Source organism: Epinephelus lanceolatus, chromosome 3 (genome assembly GCF_041903045.1).
Source record: "Epinephelus lanceolatus isolate andai-2023 chromosome 3, ASM4190304v1, whole genome shotgun sequence".
NCBI classification, from domain to species: Eukaryota; Metazoa; Chordata; class Actinopteri; order Perciformes; family Serranidae; genus Epinephelus; species Epinephelus lanceolatus.
In genome coordinates, this window is record NC_135736.1 from 29,605,607 (window position 1) to 29,632,675 (window position 27,069).

Consider the following 27,069-nt stretch of genomic DNA (forward strand, 5'->3'; position numbering starts at 1 on the left):
AGGGATTTAAGCTGTTATTACTTTAATTTTGACAATCTTACCTGTGACAACACATTAGCTAAGGTTGTAAGGACTGTAACTGTTGGTAGCTGTTTTTGATTTTGTTTAAATATGTTGAATTGTAATTTTATGGGTTATTGTTTGTCGGACGATTGAGCTAAGCTAACTAATGCTAACGTCAGCTGTCACTTGTTGCCATAGCAACGGTAAACATTAACATACAGGCTACAGAGTGCAGAATCAAGCTTCATTGTAAATATAGTTAAGATACATTGTATTTAACACAGGATGTGGGATTTTAGTAGGTAGTAAACTTTTAGAAAATAGCTATTTACCGTCGCTCTGACGTCAAACAATGGAGACAGGTAGTAAAAATACTGCGGTTATCCTATCTATGGCCAAACAGCCAAATCGCACAGAATAATACACGGTTTCAGAAATACACGGGTCCGTGTGGACTAGGCCTAATAATAGCAAGGATGTTTTATTTGAACTGGTGCATGTAGATTGCTTTTGTTTAGCCAGGGCAGAACTATTCGATGGCGAAACGGTCAGTACCATCGATGCCAATGTAGCAATGCAGACTGTCGAGCGTTTCCAGTGGGAGAGAGGGAATCGTGGGTGTAGTCTGCCCTGTATGGAGCCACGTCAAACACACCCCAAACCCCCAAGCCAAAGTTTTTAACTTGCAAGCAAAGGGGACTGATTTATAAGCAAAATGATCACACGTTTTTTACTTACAAGCTTGATTTTTAAATGCAGTTCAAAAAATATGCTCTCAAAAGATTTTTATATGATTGCAACAAAAAGACACAAAAATACCTTCATAACTATGCTGTAGAAGCTCTGCACTGATAAACTGAGCTTTCTGTGACCAGTATAAATATCTTGATTTACGTCAGCCTCTCTGTTTGAGCCAGCTGATACACTCAGTGGCCACTTTTTTTAGGTACACCTGCAATCCAATATAACTGTACTGCCAGAAAGGCAAATTTTATGGCGTTATGGCGTGTTATGGCGTTAGGTGGAAAATGTGTGTGTATCCCTAATGAGATCGGCCACAAATATCATAAATATGCACAATCTCATCTGTAGCGTTTCATTAACTCACCGTCATCCAGGCGTTCGGAGAATAATTCTCCGACGTCTTTGTGTTTCCACTGTTTTCTCCTCTGATTAAGGAACTCTTAAGCCTCTTAAGCCTCCTCACTGCTCAGAACAGTTTTTCACCTTGTGATTCTAATCCTGAATCTTCTACTCAGTGCTGACATCTCACTTAAAAGAAGAGCTCAAACAAGTCGATACATAATATAGATAGTAGCTATACTGTCTGAGGGTGTTTTTTTTCTTGAACTTCAGAGTCACTAAGGTGAAATGTGGGGTACAATCAGTGTTTATGCTGTTTAAATATGTGAATGGAAAATGGCTGAAAACTGGATGCCACTTGGCTGGCAAACAACGAGCCTCTGGCTGGAAGTGACAACTTTAGATGGCTGTAACTGTGTATTCTACTGTATGTATTTTCCACATTATAGAAAAAGTTTACTTTCATGGTACAATTATGAACAATCAGATAAATTTGGATTAATTGTATGGGTCAACACTTTTTCTGCTGTTGGTTTAACATTTACCTGGAACTAATATTAGTGACTGTGATGTTCTCACATGCAACAGTGGGAGAACTGGTTTGTCATTATCGGTGTCATCGCTCTGTGGTTTTGCAGGTGCAGCAATACATGTCCACAGTTCATCAGAAGTGCTGATTGTTTACTATAACTGACCAGACGCTCCCACAAAACCGAAAAAGAGGAATCAGTGAGGATTATTTTATGAAAACAGCAGTTCATCAAAGGAACTTCTTGGTCTCATTAACAGGTGAGAGAAATATTATGATTTTTGTAGTTATAATACCTTTTTGCCGAGGCTTTGTTCATTGTGATACCAGTATTTTATGTTTTTTTTCACTTCATCTAGTGACAGTTAACACAATCAGTGCTGAGATTGGTTATCTTTATTCTCGCCCCACCAGGATTCTTCTGTTTTCCAGAGTGAAAATGGCTGATTATCAAGTGACCGTGTCCACTTCCTATCTGGATGATGCCGGCACTTGTGACCATGTCTTCATTAAGCTGGTGGGAAAGGATGGTAAGAGTGAACACACGAGGCTCATGGGCTCCAAGGGAGAGTCATCCTTCATCAGAGGAACAGTAAGTCTGACATATCCCTCTCTGTGTTTAAATGTATAACACGCATCCTCAACTTTACCTATACCAGATTATAAGCACTGTAAGTATAATTTTAGGGAAAGTTATGTAAACTCTTGCCAACTCAGACTTGCTGTGACACGACATGTGCTGCTGCGCACCTCCTACAGCCATAAAGATGACCGAGGCTCCAAAAAATCCCCCAAAAAGTGTAATTTATGCAGTGTACATACTGTGCACACTGCACAAGTTGTACTTTGTCCACCCTTCTACATTCAGTAATTGTATGTTAAGCATTGGGTTACTGCTCAGTTCTTTGTTACCAGATACACTTTATCTCTCATATAAATGTTTTCAAACCATTTCTGTCCTTACTCCAGGTGTCTACTTTTACCGTGTCCTGCCCTGTCTCCATTGGAAAGCTGGTCATGATAAAGCTGGACAAACAGCCTTCCCAAAATCCAGACAAGTGGTTTCCCACCAAGGTGGAAGTGAAATCCCCCGAGGGAGACACCTTCAAGTTTCTCATCTGCCAATGGATCACTGACAGCAAGGTGCACCGCTTCAGAGAGGGAATAGGTTTGTGGAAATGTGTTTGTTTGACATCCTGTATGTTGTTTACTGACCACAGAAGAGATAAAAGAAAGACAAGTCCTGCAAGCTGCATTATAAGGATGCTGGAGTAAATTAATTCCAACATACTGTAAACAAGTTAAAACCTTGTTGTTGTTCTTCCTTCACACTCTGGGAGTGTTTTAAACATAGCATTGTGCTTTTCAGCAGGAGTAGTACTTTTATTTTGTTCCATGTTGGCAATTTCCCAAAAATAATGCACATAAAAAAGAATAGATAACAGCAAGGCATTAAAATGAAAAGGAAAACAAAAATTAATGACTGAAAAGTTGTAGGCTGAAATTACTGTACTTACTCTTTTGACATAGTATATACTATTAAGCAACCATGTCACTAGATTTTGGCCGTGCAAAAACAAACAAAAGAAAACAAAACACAACACAAATAAGGTTCCAAACATTTGAAACACAATAGTAATAATCATACTTTTTAATATGTTTACCATGTGATTTTTAAACATCTTTAAAAGTGAACTACATGTCTTGCCGCATCCATTCCACAAGTAAGCTCTTTTGACAAATATATATTTATTTTTTAGATGTGTCCTTACCCTTGTCTACCTATTTCCCTAAATTCATATTGGCTCTCTCTAATTTCAAACTACCACTAAATACAGTTACCAGGTAAATTATTTTGTGCTTTGGACATTATAGTTTTAAGATCAACTCACAAGTGAATAAATTGTGTTGGTCACAATGTGTTTGTCCATACCTCCAGTCCACACAGTAGGTAACAGATGAAACTATGAGAGAACAAGACAGTATACATATTGAGTTTTGGTTCAAGATAAGTTTAGTTTTGAATAATACAGCAATGGTTTTAGATTTTTATTTTATTTTAATTTTTAAAATTTGGTCCATGGCATCAATTCTTAGTTAAAGGTGTATTGTACACCCGACAACTTTCAGTCGAGCCCCTCCTCCCTCTTCACCTTTTAATGTGGCAGTTACATGCAAATTGTCCTCCCTGCAGAGCAGCATCTGGCCTTCCTCATAATGTCGTTGCCCTAAGCATCCACATTGTTTGGAACTGTTGTGAAATTAAACCACAACTCAACAGACAGACATCCTGTACACTGTTCACTGATCACAGAAGACATATATGAAAGACAAGCTCTGGAAACTGCATTTTCAGCAGGCTGGAGTAGATTAAATCCAACATGTTTTAAACTGTGTTAAGGTTCTTTCTTTAAGCTCTGGGAGTCTCTCAAACACAGCACTGTCTTGTGAGTAGTCGTAGTAATTTATTTCAGTCCCTCTTATCAATTTTCCAAAAAGAATGCACATAGAATGAATGAATAACATTAAGCCATTAAGTTAGAGGGAAAACATGAAATATTGATGGAAAAGGTGTAGGCTTAAGGTCAAGCTTACTGTCCTTGCCCCTTTTAAATAGTAGTAACCCTTTCACTAGTTACTTGGTTTAGGCTATACAAAAACGAAAGAAACAAAAGTAAAGATCCAAGCATTACATACACAGTTATAGTCAGTTTTATATATGTTTACCACCTTATTTTTAAACTTTTTCATATTTAAGTAAAGTACATATTCTTTATACCTTTTCACATCTATTCCACATGTGTGAGACATTAATAAAATGATTTGAAAATCCTTTTTGACTATATATTCACTTGAATACAGTACAAAGACAAGCTAGTGTTAACACTGATAAACTTTGGTTATTGTTTTTTGTGAATATACACTCATTCTGAGTTCAATGCCTGAAAAATGTAACAAAAAATTTGGGACGAGGGCAACAAAAGACTGGGAAAGTTTCTAAATACTCTCAAAACACCTATTTGGAACATTCCACAGGTAAACAGGTTAACTGATAACAGATTAAAGTAGCATTATTGAGTATGAAAGGGGCATCCTCGAAAGGCTAAGTTGTTCATCAGCAAGGATTGTCACTGTGAAAAACTGTGGGCAAACAGCGCAACAGTTTGAGAACAACCTTCCTCAATGCACGATTGCAAAAATTTTAGGATTTCATCACCTACAAGCCATAATATCATCAAAAGCTTCAGAGAATCCAGAAATTTCTCTGCAGGTAAGCGGCAAAGCTAGAAACAAACACTGAAAACCTGTGACCATCAACCACGACGGCGCTGCTTTGAAAATTGGCTCGACTGTATAGAGCACATCACTACATGGGCTCAGGATCACTTTGGAAAACCACCATCAGTAAACACAGTTCGTCGCTGCATCTACAAATACAAGTTAGGACTCTACAATACAAAGTGACAGTGTCTAACATAATCATCACTTGTTAAGTTCTTGAGTTCTTTTTTTTTATACTGACAAAAAAAAATTCCTACACTCTATTTCACCATCATGTAATGATTTTAAAATGTCTTAAATTTATTTGTCAGTGCTTTCAAAAAATGAATAATAATATTTTTGCTAACAACATATTAATTTCAATTCAATTCTATTTATAAAGCCCAGTATCACAAATCATAATTTGCCTCAGTCCAATCAGTGGACGTATTGTTAATTTCTTTATCAATGTCAAGTATGTCCTTTTCACCAACAGCCCTAATAAAGATGGAGTAGGAGTTTTAATGGGCAGTTTCTCCATCTACATCATCCTTATTTTTGTGATTCAAAATCTCATTTGCCAACATTCGTGAAATAATATTTGATTTGTCTGCTTTTGCGGTGCACTTTCTAATTATGCTGTTAAGCACTCTCCATGTTCCTTGAGTGTTACTGTTATACTGCTCCAATGGTTTGTAACAATGCTGCTTCTTATTAGATCTCACAATACCTCATATTTGTTAACTACCTCTTTTGTTCTGTTGTGAATATCTGTTCCTGATAGAACCAGACAAACAGCCGTTCCAAAATCCAGACACTGGGTTCTCTTCCCCTGCAGGAGACACCTACAACTTTTCCATCTACACTGACAGGGAGGTGCACCGCTTCAGAAAGGGAAGAGGTTTGTGCAAATTTGCTTGTCTGACATCCTGTACACTGTTCACTGACCACAGACGACATTAAAGAAAGACAATTTCAGTAAGCTAAATTACCAGCAGGTTGGAGTAAATTAATTAATAATTAAACATTAATAATTAATGTTTTTAACTTTGTTAACTTCTTAAGACTTTTTAATACAGAGCAAACGAGACCACAGCAAATAGACAGAATTAGCAAGACTGAAAAGCAGTTCACCATGAGTAAAGACAATAAGAAAAATATGCTACAGTTAAAATGCTCAAAATTTAGGACAGTTGCACTCTACTGATCATTCTCATTTCATCTTCCCTGTATTTGTTCAATTTTTCAGTTCATGAATTGGCTTGAAAATGACTGAATACAGCCATCTACAGGCATTATGCGACATTTAAGGTGGACCGAGAAATTCCAATCAGAAGCTGTGAATCGGAAGCCAACTTCAGCCTCGTAGTACAGTATTTCCCAGTGTCTCAAACCGAGAAGGTAGTAATAGTAGATTAACTGCAATAGCCCCATCATTGCCCACTGCTTAGCGAGGATTTACAGGCAACAAGAACTTTTTCTTTTCATTATCTTATCTCCTAATTACGACATCAGAATCTCGTAAAGATATGGTGTCTAATTTTTTTTTTTTTTATCCAGTGAATGCGATGTGCTTCCATAAATTTCAGACCACATTCGATTAGTTAGGAAGCAAATGATTTTGTGCTTGTACAATATCTGTCAAGTTTTAAGATGAACTAAATCACAAAATTTTAAAGCATGTACAACCCTGATTCTGAAAAAGATGGAACACTGTGTAAGATGTAAATGAAAGCAGAATGCAAAGATTTGAAAATCTTATTTGACTATATTAATTTGAATACAGTACAAAGACAAGATTCTCTGTGGAGACTGAGAGGGTCGCCTTTATACAACTGTGGGTCTCTGACTGTTTGTGCGTATGCACTGAACGACAGTACAGAGTACACAGCCTTCCTGGAGTGTCTTGGCGGTGTCCTGGAAGCGGTGCCGGTTGGAGATTCCATAGTTCTTCTGGGAGACTTCAACGTCACGTGGGCAATGACAGAGAAACCTGGAGGGGGATGATTGGGAGGAATGGCCTGCCTGACCTAAACCCGAGCTGTGTTTTGTTATTGGACTTCTGTACTAGTCATGGAATGGCCATAACAAACACCATGTTCAAGCACAGGGAGGTTCATGAGTGTACCTAGTACCAGAACACCCCAGGCCAAAGATCGATGATCAACTTTGTGGTCATATCAGCAGATGTGCGGCCGTGTGTTATGGACACTCAAGTGAAGAGAGGAACAGAGCTGTCAACTGATCACCACCTGGTGGTGAGTTGGACAGGGGGCAATTCTAGGATCAGAGGTTTAGGGGTGCTGAGCACCCAGAGAGCTGCCCAGCCAGGCAAGATAAATTTCACTGTTTTGTACATTTTAATGCAATTTCATTCCCACATTTGTGAAAGAAAAGCACAACACTTTTTGGGAAAGTCTGTGACTAAACCATCAAATCTGATAAAGGTTATTTAATTGCTGAGCCACAGCAAAAGAGGAATGGATTGGAATCATAAAAGAAACATATCGTAACCCTAATTTCTGGGGGAAGACAACTCATTTTGATACAGCAGCTCCTCAACATACACACACAGTATGTATGTTTCTGGAGTAAACCTGCCCCCTATAGTGAGTACCAAACATACTAATAAGAATACTAATAAATAAAGTCCTCTCTCTGCTCCTCTCTCTCTCTCTCTCTCTTTGTACTGTCAACCAAAAGGCAAATAACCAAACGATGTGTTTTATATCTAATAAGAGATATAAACTGATACATTGATCCAACTTACAACATCATTCTAGATAGAAAGACCATTTGATCTTACACTCTTACCTGTTTTTTTCTGAAAAAACAATCTAATCTATATATCCATGATGAGGCTGTCTGTCTGTCTGTACACACGCACAATAGGAGTTATAATGTTAATGGGCATCCAGTCAATTAGCTAGTCAGTAGCACCTTGGCTTTAATATTAACACATGCACATGACACAACAGCTAGTTTCTCTCATTCCAATTCAAACAGACGACAGTGGTACTGACCACCTGTAACGTTTCCTAGCTAGAAAAAACGTCAGCTAACTCCTAGCTAACAACATAAACAGTGACCTACGATTAAATGCAGCAAAAATGAGGACTGTTAATGATAATAATGTGTTGGTACTGAGTGGTAGAAGTTAAGAAATGTGCCACATGTCACCCACTCTGGAAGGCAGCGCATTGCTCTGTGCAGATAGAGCGCTCAAAGCCCGAGTCTGGGAAAGGTTGGAGGGATGGGGTGGATCAAACCATTTTTGAGGCAAGGGGGGGTGCTGCTGTATTTTTGTTGTTAAAATATTATGTTTCAACCAAGTACTGTATGGTTTTGACACTTTTCTAACTTGTTAAAAAAGGACATACAATAATAATAAAAAAAATCTCTCAAATTTTACGGGTGCTGGGATTCAATTTAGGGGTGCTTCAGCACCCCCAAAAATGGGCTAGAAACACCTGTGGAGTTGGATAAGATGGCAGGGGAGGCCGCCGGACAGACCTGGTAAACCCAAACGTGTAATGAGGGTGAACTGGGAATGTCTGGCTGAGGTCTTCAATTCCCATCTTGGGGGCATGGAATCACAGTGGTCCATGTTCAAAGCCTCCATCGTGGGGGCGGTTGCTAAGAGCTGTGGTCAGAAGGTTGTCAGGGCCTGTCAGGCGGCAACCTAAAAATCCACTGGTGGACACCGACGGTGAGGGAGGCCGTCAGGCTGAAGAAGGAGGCCTTTTGGGTCTAGTTGGCCCAGGGGTCACTTGAACCAGCACACAGCTACCGGTTGGCCAGAACGGCTGCAGCTGTGGTGGTCGCTAAAGCAAAAATTTGGGTATGGGAGGAGTTCAGGGAAGCTATGGAGAAGGACTTTCGCTTGGCCTCAACAAAGTTTTGGCAAACCGTTAGACACCACAGTTTGACGCTGCATCTACAAATACAAGTTAGGACTCTACAATCAAAGTGAGTTTCTAACATAGCTTACGATTACTTGTCATACCCAGAAATAATACATTTTCATACACTCTTTCTATTTTAACATTTTTTGATGATTTTTAAATTTGTGAAATTTATTTGTCAGTGCTTTCACAATATACTCACTAATATTTTTTTTTTACCAACAACATATCAGTGTCAGTCAAATCAGTGGACTTTTTATTAAACAATATCAAGTATTTCCTTTACATCAACACCCCTAATAAGGATCTACACCATCCTTATTTCTTGAATCCACAATCTCATTTGCAAAATTCTTTCCAGTGTTTACGAAATATACATCACATTTATCGGCAATTTCTTTTGCTTTAGTTATAATTACATTGTTTTCTTTTACAGAGTAATTAGGATTATCTGCTTTTCCAGTACCTTTTTTAATAATGCTGTTACGTACTGTCTGTGTGCTCAATACAATCTCAGTCTGACCTTGTCACATATCGATGTTTGGTCATGAACTTTCCACCTCCACATATGACATGCAAGCTACCCTGGGTGCATTGGTTGTTGACGTTCAGGGACACTGTGTCAACTCAAGCTTGTTACATGCATTGTCTGTTTTCACAATGCACTTCACTTCACAGTTTGCATACAGTCTCTTTCAAAATTAACACACTACTTCAGCACAGCACCATCAATTGACTTTTTTTCCCTTTAAACAACAAATGCATGTGATTGGGTTTAGAAAAAAAGAACAAGTTTTGGCTTTACAATCATTGGGGAAGCGGACACCGTCCTCCGAAGTGATAGTTGTTGGTTGTTGGACCCATCCTCCACCCCTCCTGCCCACCCCACTTGGACTTTTGCTGTCTTAAATTTTGTTGTCCCGCTGTGTTTCCCTGTGACGTATCATGCTGACTTTTTTCGTTAGTGTCTGACGCCAGAAGTCACTGCTCAAGCGGCAGTATTTAATGACTTTGGAGTGAGACCGGGTTGGTGTTCCTTGAGTGTTACTCTTATACTGCTTCAGTAATTTGTGATGATGCTGCCTCTTATAAGATCTCACAATACTGATTCATTTATTTTTATATCTCATATTTGTTAACTGTCTCTTTGTTCTATGTTGTGAATATCTGTTCCTGATAGAGCCAGACAAACAGCCCATCCGAAAGCCAAACTTTGGTTTCTCTTCCCCTGCAGGAGACACCTACAACTTTTCCATCTACTGCCGGAGCGCTGACAGTGAAGTGCACCGCTTCAGTGACGGAAAAGGTTTGTGCAAATTTGCTTGTCTGACATCCTGTACGCTGTTCACTGACCACAGAAGACAGTAAAGACAGTTAAGAAGTTCTGAAAGCTGGACTGTAATGAGGCTGGAGTAAATTAATTCCAACATACTGTATAAAGAACTATAAAACATGTTTTGGTTCTTTCTTGCTACAGTACCTACTGAAATACTGCCTCTTGACTATCATTTTGGATGGGAACCAGACAGGAATCAGCGAGAGAAAGACTATCGGTGAGAGCTCAGAGCTTATTCACATTTTCACTTTATGCACCCCAAAACTAACGTGCATCCAAACTGCTTCCACCTTTGGTTGATTATATACACGACATATAATGATAAACTACCTACCATATAAAATGTTGTTACACGTGCCAGGGTATATTCAACTCTATTATACTATAAGTTGCAGAATTGCAATGTTAATTACATGAATATGTGTCAAGTACTGCTTGCATACCTTTAAATACTTCTAATATTTTTTTCCAGCTGGTATGAGCATATAAAGGGAATACCCCACTGCATGAAGGCAGAAGACCTCTCTGATCTGCCTTCTGAGGTCCAGTTCTCCTTCATCAAGAAGGCAGAGTTTAGGTTAACTGCAGCTGTTGGGTAATGTCCTCAAATTCTGTCATACATCTATATATCTATGTGACTGTGTATGTCCTATCAAACAAATTTGAATCACCCAAGTAAACTTACTTTTTGCTTTTATTTTCTAGGCTGGCTGAGCTGTACCTGAAAGGTCTGGCTGATTCCAGAGAGAACTGGCTTGATATTGATGACATCAAGGGGGTGTTCTGGTGCAAACGGACTGACATATCAGGTACTATGCTATCATTGTCATGTACTTGATAATGTATGTATAATAATAATAATGATAATGATAATAATAATAATAATAATAATAATAATAATAATAATGATGATGATGATGATGATGATGATGATGATAATTTAACATTATTAGATAAGGCACCCAGAATACATTGTTGGCAATCCGTCTAGTTCTTGGGTCAAATGTAATTATTATAATTATTTCTGATTTTAATTCACTCAACTGTGGAAAAGTTTTGGACATCCAACTCTTAATTTCAGTAAGGCATAATAGGATAAACACCAGAGTCTCCCAAGAGGTATGAACACAATAAATAAGAGGGGACCTAAAACAGTCTCCTGGGGGACCCCACAAATGAGAGGGACGCGAGCAGGGGGCATATCCAAGTGTAACAGAGAGGGACCGTTTTAACAGATAAGAGATGAACCAATCCATCATTGATGTCAACATAGTTTTTCAAACAGCTAATAAAGGTTGAACAGGTTTCTACATTTAAATATATATTTATATCTACATACGTAGATCCTGCTTTATCCTGGAGTGCAGATTATATCAGGTGCAAAAATACGTTTACTTCCTTAGGACACTGAGGTCATTTGGAGCAAACAAACAATTAAATATTCTTAACACTAACAAGGTCCTCTATGCGTATGCCCCTGTATCTAAAAGCTTGGCAGAAAAGTGGAACAGAGAGTGAATTTAGGAGGCAGGAGCAAATCAGTGTGGTGGGTATGGGGTCAGGGAAGAGGAGTGGAACCTGGAAGAGCACTGTCCTATGATCAGAAACCGCAACATTAACCAAATTCAAATCTTCCTCACACAAACCATAGGAAAGCACCAGGTCAAAAAGTTTTCTAAAATCAGGTAAACAAGGAGAAGAATACAACAGCACATTTGGGCCATAAGGTGAGAAAAATGGAGAGAATGACCTGGTTAAGTACAGAACTTTCACACAGGAGACTGGGGTTTGTGTCCCATGTAAGGTAATGTTGGCTTGTTTTAAACCTACAATGGCCCTAATATACTGTAAATATAAATACTGCAAATATATTGTTGTAAGGTTAACAAACATCCTCATATCGTAACTTACAGAGCCCCTAAGGTGACATGGGAGAGAAAAAACATAGATGGGTAAAAAAAAAGATGGGGGAGGAAAAAAAGATGATTGTTAAAAAAGATGGAAGAGAAAATATAGATGGGTGAAAAAAGATAAATACTCTGGTATTCTCCCGAGAGACTTTTGTGATCTTTCCTAAAACTTTTGTGTTCTCCCGAAAAATATTTTGAGTCTCTATGAACATCTTATGCTGTGACTCAACATGCAGAGGGCTTGTTGAAGGTGAATTTAGTCTAGATCAGTGGGTGTAGTGATTATTGCAGTAAATACTCTCTCAGCCAATCACATCACTGATCTCATAGCTCATCATTAAACGTGGTTAAACAGGTTCTACAAACTGATGATGAAGATGAGCCCGGGTAACCGAACATCTCAGTCCTAGAAAAGCAGAATATCGAGTTACGACCTACCAGTCTGATGTGTGTAGAGGTCTGTATTGTAGCTGCCTGGTGTCGTTTTTAGGGTGATTTAATGAAGGTCAACAGCAAATAGTTGTGTGTGTAGTGTGTAACGGCCATGCATCAGTAAGAACAGTACCCTCAAACACTGTCTGTGGTACAATAACTTATTTGTATATGAATGATTCAACTTTCTTTTTTCTGAGGGTTACATAGAATATAGATACAATTAGCTAGTTTATCTGGTGCCTTGTTTTCCAATGAAATACTTACTGAAGATGTGCAGCAACAACAAATAAATGCTTAAAGTTTTAAAGAAGTATTTCATTGCTGGGAAGATGGTCTTTTCATAAAGCTGGGCCGTATATGCAGATCATGGCAAAATGTGATTCTAGTGACACCTATTGTCATGGAAACTACTGCAGAAGCAGTTTTGAGTACCATGTGTTTCTACATCTGTTTGTCTGTCTTTGGACAGATTTTGTGACATGATAGTGTCACAACCATGTAAGATAAATTTTTGAAACTGTACAGGTGTGCACTTTAAATCAAAATGAAGGTCAATTTTTGAGATTTTTTTTTTTTTTTTAGAAAATTTTGAACAAGAAAATGTATTTGTGACATGGAATTATACAAGGTACACCTCCAGTGAAATGTGGTCTCATCAGCTCCTTGAACTTGTGATTCTAATGCAGTCCTTGTTTGCGTCTTTTTCTGTTGTTGGCTGCTGCTTTATAATTGTCTATGTCTCTGGATGATTTTGGTAATCCATGGTTGTGGAATGATTAAACTGTCCACATGTCATGACCCTGACAACATAGCCGGGATGTGTTGTTGTTCCACCCGAACTCAGACAGCAGTGATCCTCAGCAGGACTGGGACAGCAGCTCAGAGTCCCACTGACACATTGATCATTATTCATCATAAAGCATGGTAACAATTAAATGGCACTGTCCAGGATTACCCAAGTTTCTGTGAATCAAAGGACATTAGAGTTGCTGATATCATGTTGGAAACTGATGCAGCACGGAAGTCATCCAGTTTATTCCCAACATCTGTCCAGCAAGCAGGATGTGATTTCAGCTGGTGGTTATTTTTCTTATGTTTATTGATGTTTACATTTGAAAACCAGGCTAGCTAGCAGCTGGCAGGTGGAGAATTTACATACCACAAAAGGCACCATCAAGACTTGCAAAGTGGAAAAAGAGCCCAAATTTAGCACAATTTTGACACAAATTTAGTGGAGCTGACAGAGAGGCAACTGTAAGCGTCCATGCATTTTGTAGTTTACTATTATGTTTTCAGTTTTTTATTGATGAGTAATTGTATTGAATTGGATATAATCAATATCATGTCTGATTCACTTTAACTTTTACATGTAGTGTACAGGTACAGTTAAGCTGATAACAGTACGATTTTCTAGCTTGAAACTCAGTTCAACTTTGTTATTTTTCCAGACTATGTCCAGGAACATTGGAAGGAGGATGCTCTTTTTGCCTACCAGTTTCTAAACGGCGTCAACCCCATGTTGATCCGACGCTGTTCAGCTCTGCCTGATAACTTTCCTGTCACTGACGACATGGTCTTCCCCAGTGGTCATTTCAGCTTGGAAAATGAAATGGAGGTGATTGTCATGACGTTGATAGATCTTAGCAATAGAAAAGATCATGTTTTGCCCCATGATGCTTTACATTTGGGACTGCATCTTACACTACATGTTTAGTCAGTATATGTAATGTCCACACTGTATGCACGTGAGTAAAATGATTTCCTCACCACAACAGAATGGCAACATATTCCTGTGTGACTACAAGCGTTTGGATGGACTGAAAGCAAACACCATCCATGGGAAGAAACAGTACTTGATGGCTCCCCTCGTCTTGCTCCACAAAACACCTGATAACAAGCTGATGCCAGTTGCTATTCAGGTGAGACTTTCCCTAAAACAGGAAGCGTCCACCTCACTGAAAGTGTTCTTTAAGCAAGATACTGTGATCTATGCAAGTATCAGGTCCCATGGCTAGTGTCTAGATGACAGCTATGAATTCTCTCCATAGGGAAATGCTGCTCATTTCTTCCAGCCTGAGCTTTAGTCATTAAATAATTCTCCCCATTGTTGTATCTAAGTTTGAAAGGCTGATAATAGAGCCTGATGCTAACAAGTTAAATCAATTTTATTTTCATATGTAGGGCTCACATGTAGAGCTCATCTTCTCAAGCTGATCCTGCGCTCTGACCTGGAATTTAATGAAATACACAATTTCTCAACAAAGTATTAACAGAATATCTGACTGAGAAGTAGATGAAACCTGTAGTAAATAGGCACAAATTCAATTACAGAAAATTCGTAAATATTATTGACCAGTACTGGTATTGGATATACTGGATTGAATGAACCACACCTCCTTCCTTCTCCTGCAGCTGAAGCAGACTCCAGCAGAAGACAACCCCATCTTCCTCCCTACTGATTCTGAGTACGACTGGTTGACGGCCAAGATTTTTGTGAGAAGTGCAGATTTCAACGAGCACGAACTCAATGTCCACCTGCTGCGCACTCATCTGCTGGCTGAAGTGTTTGCAGTGTCACTGCTGCGCAATGTGCCCAGGACACATTCACTGTTCAAGGTACTTACTGTAGTTGTAGTTTTTCCTGCTTGCTGATTTTTGTATAATCCAAAGTTGACGAATCATAGTGTTTTAGTGTGTAAATATTCTATTATTTCTCACTGTTAAAGAGTATAGAAGCATCAAGATTACTGACTTGGTTAACATGTAATAGTGTTACTAATAGAGTTCCCTCATTCTCTCAGGTCCTTGTACCTCACACTCGATACACTCTGCATATCAACTTCTTGGCGAGAGCTAAACTAATTTCTAAAACTGGAGTTTTCACAAAGGTACAAAAAGACCAACACTCAGTAGACCTTCACCTAAACAATGTTTGTTTTCAACATCATGCACAGTATTTGTCTCTAACTATACTCCTGACATATTTGACTGTCTACTAGTTTGCAGCTTCTGGTGGAGAGGGTTTGGTGACACTCCTGAAGAGATCACTGTCCTCAGTGACCTACAGCTCTCTCTGCATACCAGAGGACATCGCTGAGCGTGGGCTGGAGGACGTGCCGAACTTCTATTACAGGGATGATGGACTCAAGCTTTGGGATATCATCCACAGGTATTACAGTCAGTTTCGATTCTGCATTCTGTTAATAAATATAATGTTGGACATGTATGTTTTAGTGACATGTAGCTGCCATGTTAAACACTGTAAAGACCTACACCATATCAGGGTTTGTTAGAATTCAGTTAGAGGCCCTAAGTACACCAGGGTGGAAAATGACCATGATTTGCACAGTGTGTGTCTCAGATTAGAGTTAGGGTTAGATTTCAGTACAGGATTTGCTTTGAGGGAAAAAAGTCATGAAATACAATTAATGTAGCTGTTTGCTAGAAACCAAGCATCCAAGTGAATCACATACAACTAATGATACTAATGAAGACAGGACAGATCAGCAGGCCAGCACAGAGGCATCAGATCTGTGTTAAAGAGATTGCTCCAGCAGGGAGAGGAAGTCTTTACCAGGAAAGCACCTTGAGAATACAAATGTAGAATTAGAGATTTTATTTTATTCCACTGAGTTCTTCCCCAAATTGTGCTTTGTGCTCTTGTAAATAATGCCTTGCTGCTGGGCCATCCTATAGAGAGAGCCTACACTGATTTTGCAACTACTGATCAGGAGATGACTTACAGTTGACTGAGGCTGTTTTTTTTCCAGTATACTGGAAATGCACGTCAACCAATTTACCGTACAGAGCGGCTGTTAGAATTAGGGATACAATACATATTGTTTATGCAAAGACAATTTGCTGTTTGAACAAGTGATTATACACAACATGGTTTCCTGATATAGGAGTATAAGGCTGCGTTCAGACTGCAGGCCAATCTGATTCAAATCTGATTCCTTCTCAAATCCGATTTTTGACTGCTGACTGTCCACACTGTTTTTAGCAAGTGTCCAAATTGGATTTGGCTCTGTTCAGACTGGGCCACATTATGACCAATCTGACAGGTTGCTGTGGCAACGATGTCAGAGCGGAGGCGTCATCTAGTGTGTATTGTGTGAAGTCATATAAGGAGCTGTTCAGACTCAGACGCATCTGTCCAAATGCGATTTGAAACTACCTCCCAAAGGTGGTTTCGATCTGGTTTGCAAAAATCAGAGATTTCAAAGATTTCATGTCATTTATGACTGTTCAGACTTCATAAGAGCCATCTGGTTCCAATCTAGATTGGCTAAAAATCGGATTTTGGCTGACATTCTGAACAAGGCCTAAGAGAGCCCTTATCCTCCCTAAAGCCCTATGAGCTAGCTTTTGTTCTTACAATTTCTAAAATTTAGAGGTGCTAGTAGGCATCTATAAGAACTCTGAAGCCAGCCAGGCTAATCACTTCCCTCCACTTGCAGTCTTTATGCTAAGCTAAGCTAATTGCCACCCAGCTGTAGCTTTATATTTAATGCATAAATATGAGAGGTGTATCGATTTTCTTATCTAACTCTCAACAAACTGTGGACATTCAATTGCCTCACAAAAGAGTTATGCTTTACTACTGCAGTATGTATGAAAAAATGCATAAATCAACCACAAATTTATTTTACATTGGTACTTATCCACATATCTCAAAGGTATGTGCAGGGAGTGCTCGGCTTCTACTACAAGCATGATGATGCGGTCAAGGAAGACGACGACCTGCAGAAGTGGATTGGGGACATTTTTGAACACGGATTCCTTTCCCAAGAAGGCACAGGTGGGCTTAAAAGAAAAGCTCAATATTAATGATGAGAGATGTGCACATTTATATTTAATATAACATGTTCATATTGCAAAGATAACTCAAACTTAAATCATCTAGGCAGCTTTAATTTGTGCAGTTTATTTCCTCTAATTCTCAGGAATTCCACAGAGCTTTACCACTGTGGAAGAGTTGGTCAAGTTTGTCACCATGGTGATCTTCACTTGCTCAGCACAACACTCTGCTGTGAACACTGGACAGGTGAAGCCTTTTAATTTACAGGGATGATCAATTATCTATGCAGCCATACTAGCAGGTCTGTGAGTCTGCATGTAGGCAGTGGCATTGGCAGGTTTATATTTCATAGAAAACACAAGAACCTCCCACTTGTAGGTTCCTGTGGGTGCACAAATGCAATCTACCTGGTGAGCAAGTAAGAGAGAAAAAGAATGATTCTACTGCAATCACTATTGCAGCTCTCTTACAGTAGCTCATAAAAGAGACAGACAGACACAGACACAGACACACACACACACACACACACACACACACACACACACACACATTCCCATATCCCAACACAATATTCCTACTTTCTCATATTACCAATATAATGTAGTCATAACTGTGGTGGTAGGGTAGTGATGCTTTGAGCTACATCATCAAAACAACAAACTAGTAGTGGACAGTTCTGTCTGTACATATAATCCACACCGTAACAGCCTAGATCCACCTATTTAAGAAAAAAAATCCCTGAAGGTCTCACCTGCTGTTCCTATTATAATTTCTGAGAGGTTAGGTAACATAAACAGAGGTATTTCTAAAGCTAATTTTGATAAACTCATCTCCCCATCACTCAGTCATACTACCTCATACCCAAGGCCCAACTGACATGCTCTTAATTTTACTTTCTTGAAAGTCCATTCCTTGATCAATTAGTTATGACCCTGACCAATATTGTCAGACACTTATTGAGTGTAATGACTTTGATGTAGTTTTTAACACTGAAACATTGCTTAATACAAATTTTTGATACAAAGAAGGTCAGTACGGTACACATTACAAGAACAGCAGCCACCTGCTGCAGTTTGATAAAGCTGGAAAGATATTCACAGATTCAAACTTCCCGGGTCAATCATTTGGAAGCAGAACGTTGTTAAAACATGAACAACACCTTGTTCCAACCCTAGTTAAGTAGACAACGAGCTACAACCTAATTTTCATCATCTGAGCTGGACAAATAATGTTACTCTCTATGTGCAGCTGAGACAAGTGCAGAGAGACTGTGTACAAAGTGCAGCACTGAAAAGAGATACTATAAAAATGTTCAGTAACTTCTATAAAGAGTAGTATTTCCAAAATCACTTCACATAACAGTCTCCTGTTGGTTATACTACAATGCCTAGTTTGGAATAAAGGCTTTTGTATAATTTCGGTCAATTTTCATTGGGAAATATATTCAATAACTTCACTCGTACAATCTAGTTTCCATCTCCAAAAGTAGTCTAGTCTCCAAAATCTCCTCAAACACCAATCCTGTTGGTTATACTACAAATCTTAGTTTGGAAAAATGTCTTTTGCATGACTTAAGGAAATTTTCATTGGAAAAGATACGTGTGTGTGTGTGTGTGTGTGTGTGTGTGTGAGAGTGAGTGAGTGAGAGAGAGAGAGAGAGAGAGAGAGAGAGAGAGAGAGAGAGAGAGAGAGTGTGTTAAAAAGGAATGTGCATAAATACTGCTTAGCATAATCAGAAATAACAATTTTAATTCATATTGTGCTCTGTTATCTTCAAAATATGCAGGGGATCACCAAAGTCATTGGGATTCATTCTCTGGGGACCATGAGTGTCTGTACAAATTTTAATTTCAATCTAAATTTCATGGCAACACATCCAGTAGTTGTTGAAATACTTCAGTGTGGACCAACGTGGTGGACAGACTGACATGACTCTCGCGATGGAGCCATGCCACTAGCATGGCTAAAACATGCAGCTTTTAAATTAATTTTGAACAATAATTGTATCACCATGATACCAGTGATATGCTGTGAGTGATTCTTAATCAGTTATCTGCCAATCACTCAATCCTTGCAGTATGACTATGGAGGCTGGATGCCCAACACTCCCATCTCCCTGCAACTTCCTCCACCAAAAACAAAGGGGACAACAAGCGAGGCCACGATGCTGCAGACATTACCTGACATGGGCACAACGGCTAATGGAATGGCCGTCATGTGGTTACTCAGCAAATCATCCTATGACTTTGTAAGTGAAAAAAACTTCAAGAGATGTGAATGATACAGTCCCTGACAAAAGTCTTGTCGCTTATCCTCGTTGTAGGAACAACAAATAATAACCTGACTTGTAGCTGATCAATTGGAATCAGAAATAGCTTATATGAAAGGCAAAGGCCTTTAGATTATGCTTATTATACCAAAATAAAGTTGTGTGTCATTCATTGAGTTTTATCATTTAACTGGGACAGAAAGGTCAGATTTTACTTGGACAAAAGTCTTGTTGTGTCAATAAACGATTCAACCAATCACAGATTAGAGCTCCACCTGTGACATATACTGTAATTATAAAACGGAAAGGTGAAATCCTGCAATCTGATTGGTTGTTAACTGTGATATAATGAGCGTATACCACAGCTACTATTCTAAAGCCTTATCACAGCATATCATTCCGCGTCAGGGAAGCAACAATGTATCCATGACAACAACCAACTGTTACAGCAGGTAGCAAAAAGTAGCTGGTTTTTACGTTTATTTTTTGACAGCGTTAACAATTAACAATTAAGCATGTTCACGATTAACTTTGATCTCCGGGGAGGGCTAACGATGGATGAATGGATTGAGGAGTGCCTGTCTCCGAAAAAAAAGCCGAGCAAAAGACGACATGCGGAGCTGACATCTGGAGAGGTTGACCAACTGGAGAAGGCGAGAAGTGAGGCCAATACAGTTAAACAGACCAAGTGGGCAGTGAAGTGCTTTGAAGACTGGTGCCAAGACAAAGGTGCAGCCATAGACTTTCAGACAGTGTCTAAACAACAATTCAATGACATTTTAAGAGAATTTTATGGCACTGTCAGAAACTGCAAAGGTGAACTATACGGACTGAGCAGCTACATCGGTCTCCGCGCGGGACTCAACAGATACGTTAACGACCCCCCACTCAGCCTCTCCTGGTGCCTCCTCAAAGACACAGAGTTCACAACGTCTAATAATGTGTTCACTGGCGTTGTGAAAATGTTGAGGAAGAAAGGACTTGACACTACAGTACATCACACATCAATTACAGATGCTGACTTCAACGCCATAAAGCGGGTCCTGAATCCAAACACTCCAGTGGGCTTGGTTAATAAAGTTTGGTTTGATACGCAGCTGCACTTTGGGCGCTGAGGAAACGAAGGAAATCGTCGGCTCAAACCCTCGTCATTTATAATCAAAGCGGACGAAAACGGTTTGAAATATGCAACGCTGACATTCAACGAACATACTAAAAACCACAACGACCCACAAGGAAGGAACAGAGAGAGCACAAGGGGATTTATGTACGAACTGCCTGGTGATCCTCTCTGCCCTCTACCTCTCCCTCCTGCCTCCTGACGCACCAGCATTTTATCTACATCCAAGAAAAAATGTGAACTGCGAGTTTGACAAAGTTTGGTAAGTGTATCATGCGTAGTGCATATTTAGATGAAAGGTAAATTTATATGACAACTAAAATATGTGTGGTAACATTCAGGTTTACACGAGAGCCGATGGGCATCAATCACCTCGCTACAATGTTGCCCCGACTCTGCAAGCAAGCTGGCACACAGCAGAGATACACCAACCACTGCTTCCGCAGCACCACCATACAAAAGCTGTCTGATGCAGGCCTCGACACCAGACAAATCATGACTGTGAGCGGTTACAAATAGAAGATGAATGAATGAATGAATGAAATCTAAGTCTAATGTTATGGAGTAAAAACTACAGAAATGAATGTAAATAAACTGTAAGTCTAATGGTATGGAGTAAAAGCTGTAATTTTTCATTTATTTATTTATTTATTTATTTATTCGAAAAGGTTAAAATATTTATTTATTTATAATAGGCTATGTATTTCTCATTGAATAAAAACTACATTAATTTGATTGTGTATTCCTCTTCAGTATTGTCATTATTGTCAGAGAAGCAACTATGTTTCCATGACAACAACCAACTGTTAGGCCACAGTAGGTAGCAAAACTTGGCGGCGGTGTTTTGACGACATTAACAAATAGACTAAATTAGTTGAATTCACATGTTTAAGGTTAACTTTCACCTCCAGGGAGGGTTGACAACGGCAGAGTGGACTGAACAGTGACTTTCTCCTGAGAAAAAGCCGAGGAAAAGACGACATACAGAGCTAACGTCAGGAGAGGTGGGACTATTTTTTTCCACAGTGGGACTATTTTTATTGGATAATATGTATTTCTTATTAAATAAAAACTACATGAAATAGATTGTGTAATCCTCTTTCATATTTCCACTATTGGTAACCGTTTTATAAAAGCAATACATCACTTCAGGCCGTGGTATACGCTCATTATACCACAGCTGAGGGGGTTTTCGTCCCTGTCGTGATGTATTGCTTAATTAACACATTCCCAGGTGTGTATAAAAAGAACCCCAGCACACCAGACCTTCATGTGAAGTGCAACCTGACCGCTGACAACATGCCAAAGATTCAACCACAGACCAAAATGCTGATCATCAAGAGCCTGAAGACCAAGTCTGCTGCTGAGGTGGCAGACATCTTCAGTGTATCCAAACGTCAAGTGGAGAGGATAAAAAAAAGATTTGAAGAAACTGGTGACGTTCATGACAAGCCCAGGTCAGGCAGACCCCATAAGACAACTGTTAGAGAGGACCGTTTGTTGCTTCGGCAGTCCAGGGCCAGCCCTTTTTCAACTGCAGCAGAGATACATCAGAACTGGTCACCAGAAACCCCTGTATTTACCAGAACAGTTTGTCGAATTCTCTCACGCAATGGTCTCCATGGCCGAATTACTGCTCACAAACCAGCATTAAACAGAAGACAACAAAAGAATCATGTTGCATTTGCCAAGGCCCACAGCTTGCAGAAAGGATGGACAGTGGAAAAGTGGCAGAAGGTTGATTTTTCTGATGAATCATCCATTGAACTGCATCCCAATCGCCGCAAATACTGCAGAAGACCTGTTGGAACCCGCATGGACCCAAGATTCACCCAGAAAACAGTCAAGTTTGGTGGAGTAAAAATCATGGTTTGGGGTTACATCCAGTATGGGGGTGTGCAAGAGATCTGCAGAGTGGATGGCAACATCAACAGCCTGAAGTATCAAGAGGTTCTCATTGCCCATTACATTCCAAACCACAAGAGAGGGCAAATTCTTCAGCAGGATGGTGCTCCTTCTCATACTTCAGCCTCCACATCAAAGTTCCTGAAAGTGAAGAAGGTCAAGGTGCTCCAGGATTCGGATCACCAGACATGAACATTATTGAGCATGTCTGCGGTAAGACGAAGGAGGGGGCTTGGAAGATGAAACCAAAGAATCTTGATGAACTCTGGGAGTCCTGCAAGACTGCTTTCTTTGCCATTCCAGATGACTTCATCAATAAGTTATTTGAGTCATTGCTGAGACGTATGGATGCAGTCCTCCAAGCTCATGGGAGTCATACACGATATTAATTCTTTTTCCCAAGGCACCATGACTTTATGTTCTGATGTTATTGGAGCATGTTTGTGTATTCAAAATAAAGTATAATTTCTACAGTACATTATTTTTGTATGCGACAAGACTTTTATCCAAGCAAGATCTGACCTTTCTGTCCTAATTAAAAGATAAAACTCAGTGAATGATGCAAAACTTTATTTTGGTATAATAAGCTTAATCTAGAGGCCTTTGCCTTTCATATAAGCCATTTCTGATTACAATTGATCAACTACAAGTCAAGTTATAATTTGTTGTTCCTACAACTTGGATAAGCGACAAGACTTTTGTCAGGGACTGTATAAATCCTATTTATGTTCAAGTTTTGTATCACAGGTTAATACGTCATCAGAGCAAAATGCCCTCTTTGAGTCACTGAAAAAAACAGTCCTGCTCACTACTTACAGCTGTGCATTATAGTACCAATAGTATATTTTTGTGGAACATTTTAATGTTATTGATAAAATGCATTTTTATTCTGTTATTTATTTCATCAGGTCGCTCTTGGCAAGTCTCTGGAGAAGCATCACAGTGAGGAGATTCCCTCCTACTACGTAAAGGCTTTTCAAGGAGAGCTTCAAACATTAAGCGCACACATCAACATCAGAAACAAGAGTCTGAAGATCCCATACACATACCTGGATCCAGAGAACATAGAAAATAGTGTGGCCATTTGAATATCAGAAGGCCTCTCAGCTGTTGGCCAAATACAGCTTCATATTCACAAAAGTGATAAAGGGAAAATCTGCATGCTCTGTTTTAACTGATACTATGGTGGAAGGAAGCTACTGCATGTGATCATTTTATATTGATCTGTGATTTATATAACCTAATTGATTTAACTGTGGGGAAAATGTGGTTTAAATCATAATCTACATCTTAAATCTTCTTAGTATGTCGGTGAATATACAGGGTCTCTTATCAAACTCAGTTACTGTGGGGAAAAATATTATTTTGCATTAAGATTGTAACACTTTAGAAGTAAACTGTGCCTTATGACTCACTGTCATAATGAAGTTTAAATAAATGTAGGTACCTATGTTTTGCTTGATTTACTGCATGCTCTGTATCTGTAGCTATGTTAGAAAAATAGGCGAGTACTAGAGGACAAAACTTTAAAGTGAACTGTGTCTCTTTCATCTCGTGTGAAAAACAAGTACTTGTCACTCAGAACAAAGTAAGCTCAGTTTCATGGAGGACAGGAGGTTCCTGTTATCACAGAAAGAGGCGTTGCTTCAATGATCCTGTGTTCCATGAGGGAGGTGCTTCTTTCTGTCCTTGTTTTACATTTTTTTTATTAAAAAAAAAACAAACAAAAAGAAAAAAGAAAAAGAAACATTAAATACAATATGTGAAGCTGCTGTACTGAGAAATTAAACACATGTATCTTCCACAAATGATACACACAAATGTGACAATTTGCACTTGTCTGCATTTACTTCATGTGCTATAGAAGAGTAAACAAACACATATCAGTGTAAAAGTAATTTGGCTGATTTGTCATTGGATGTCACTAAGGTCAACTGTACACTGTGACCAAACTTCTTCACCAAAATAAAGTACTGGTTAAGTCTACACATGAGGTGTCTGAGTGATCATTATTATCATCATTATCTTCCTACAACATCTTGTAATTATTAATTGTTTAAGTGAACAAAATAATCATAGAGATTACCAACAACAAAAGGACACAACTATGAAAATAACTGACAAATAAATGCATAGGTAATTTTACTGTGAATATAACATGATGGATCATCGAATGCCATTTTGTATATATCTCCAAGATATAATGAATATATGAGCTAAACAGTAAAAGTTCAGGGTGCAATGTTATAAAGAAGTATGTCACAATCGTACTGCAACTAACAGTACATACTTTGTACTTTGTAAGGGCAGCTGAAGTAAAAGTAAAAAGGATGAGACTCAGAACACAATGACATGATCTTTTGATCTAATAATCTTATCAGGCACACCAAATAATATGGTAGAATGGCTACTGAAATGCACAGCATTATATTTCAATGAGTGTGGCAGCATGAGTTGCAGAAGTAAAATCATGTGATGCTTTATTCTTGTGGCGTGCAAATGAGTTTTATTCAGTAGGTGGCAGTGTCACACATTTTATTTATGGTGCTTGAGGTGAGATGATGTGTCAGGGCATCAGCTTTGGCAGAAATTGTAGCCAATGAAAGAACAGGTGAACCCTCAAAACTAACTTTGAAACACAGAATGTTAAGTAGCAGGAAAGATGGACCCGAGAGAAGACTGATTTAAAATTTCCAAGAAAGAAGATGAAATGGTCTGACGAGATAATTATATCTAAGTTGGCTTCACAATATTTATTTATTTTTATTTTTTTTTACATGCAGATGGAAACACGTAGAAGACAATATATAAAAATGACAACTTGACAAACAGATTTGCATTTAAATTGAAATGATGAAACTGAATATCTACATTGCAGAAAGTTTCAGAGACACTGGATTATTTATTACTATAAAACATACGAGAAATTATACTAATGGCCTACCATAGACCACATAAAGAATGAACACATCATGGCTAAGTAACGGGCTACAATGGATCTATAAGCAGAACAGTGTGTTCTGTCTTATACGTCAAGACAGTTTGAGTTAGGCTGAGAATATTTACTCCTCAAATACACGTTTTGCTTGACTGTACTCTGTCTGTTGTGTTGTTTAATCAATCATTTCATCTAATTGTGTGCTGTTCATTTGGTGTTAGCAGACCTTTAACTGTTTTACTGATGGATGTAATGAATTATCTTTACAAATACAAACAGTCACCCAATTCAAAGCATTTCAGCATAACAATGTATTCCTTAAACACCTGAATGCATCGTGTCCAGGAAGCTTACAAAGTCTCTTGTCGGCCCCATCTGCTTGTGCCCAAGTGACTGTTGTAATGCTTCTCATTCAGCTGAACCAGAGAGAGGGCAGCAATAGACAAGCATGGAACACAAACATACAGCATATGCATCAGTGCAGTATCAGCCACACCACTTAGACTTTTACTTTAAATATTTTGGTAAGACAAAACATAATGAAGAACAAGAGAAATGCTCTGTTTGGTACTATCCCTCTGCATGTCACATGTTGTCAGATGTAACTTCCCATAAACCTTTATTTTCTGTTGCAGCAATCTTCCCTGTTAGTCTTGTAGCACTTCACAAACAAACATTTCACCAAGTAACACATGGAAAACAAAACAGTCGTAAAAAGTTTGTTTTTTAATTTTACATTTTCCTCTTGGAAATTCTTCATCGTAGAACTCTTGTTCTCTTAAAAATCAAGGCTTAAAACTGTTCTGTTTGCCACTCCTTTTTATTAGAATAAATGTGAAAGCATTTCATAATATCTGGCTCTTCACTGTAGCTGCTCTATAACATTAATGCTACATGTTTTTCTTTTTCATTAAACATTAAAATCATCCTCTTGTCCATGATTGGCAGTGGCCCAGGAGATAGAGTGGGTCATCCACTAACCAGCAGGGCGATAGTTCAATTCCTGGCTCATATTGTTGGGCAAGATACTGAACCCAAAATTGCTCTTCAGTGTGCAACTGTGTATGAATGTTTGAAAAACTGAGTAGTTGTAGACTACGACTCGTAGTCATCCTTAGTGCAATATTTTCTCTATTTCTTTTCACATGTTACATGTCAGATGTGACCTCCCGTAAGCCTTTATTTTCTGTTGAAACAATCTTCACAGTTACTTTTGTCGCACTTCACACACTTAATAAATGTCACCAAGCTTTAACTGAGAAAGTCACGCATGGAAAAAACAATCATCAGCAGGTCATAAAATAATCTGTGTGATGACATAATGTGCAAAGCAATTTCTAGATGTGGAAAGATCAATTTTCAAATCAAACATTCAGCCTGTTTGTTTGTGTGTGTGCGTGTGTGTGTGTGTGTGTGTGAGTGAGTGTGTGTCTGTGTGATATTCTCAGTCTCTACTCCCACCTGGTGATAACATTTTTTTTGCACCATTCCAGCTCCAGTGGAAGTGGTGGTCCATACAGAGGATTCAGAGAACATGGTTCTCAAAAGAACATAGACGTGTGTGTGTGTACGTG

The 27,069-nt window shown here is 38.8% G+C and overlaps 1 protein-coding gene across 1 annotated transcript; it reads left to right on the top strand.

Moving 5' to 3' along the window:
- The first annotated feature begins 1,680 nt into the window (after positions 1-1,680).
- Positions 1,681-24,700, top strand: LOC117254602 (polyunsaturated fatty acid lipoxygenase ALOX15B-like). The gene is made up of 17 exons (XM_078166247.1): positions 1,681-1,875; positions 2,030-2,207; positions 2,585-2,783; positions 5,661-5,777; positions 10,016-10,087; positions 10,259-10,334; positions 10,590-10,712; positions 10,823-10,926; positions 13,911-14,077; positions 14,238-14,381; positions 14,875-15,078; positions 15,264-15,350; positions 15,462-15,631; positions 17,142-17,263; positions 17,409-17,509; positions 19,341-19,511; positions 23,466-24,700. The coding sequence occupies exons 2-17, from the start codon at positions 2,055-2,057 to the stop codon at positions 23,643-23,645; spliced, it is 2,190 nt and encodes a 729-aa protein (XP_078022373.1). The 5' UTR covers positions 1,681-1,875; positions 2,030-2,054; the 3' UTR covers positions 23,646-24,700.
- The last annotated feature ends 2,369 nt before the right edge of the window (positions 24,701-27,069 follow it).

Excerpts from the sequence above, each read along its gene's own strand:
- LOC117254602 (XM_078166247.1), top strand. The coding sequence starts at position 2,055 with ATGGCTGATTATCAAGTGACCGTGTCCACTTCCTATCTGGATGATGCC. Across the intron at positions 10,713-10,822 it reads AGGTTAACTGCAGCTGTTGG|GCTGGCTGAGCTGTACCTGA; the intron begins GTAATGTCCTCA and ends TTTATTTTCTAG. Across the intron at positions 15,632-17,141 it reads CTTTGGGATATCATCCACAG|GTATGTGCAGGGAGTGCTCG; the intron begins GTATTACAGTCA and ends CATATCTCAAAG.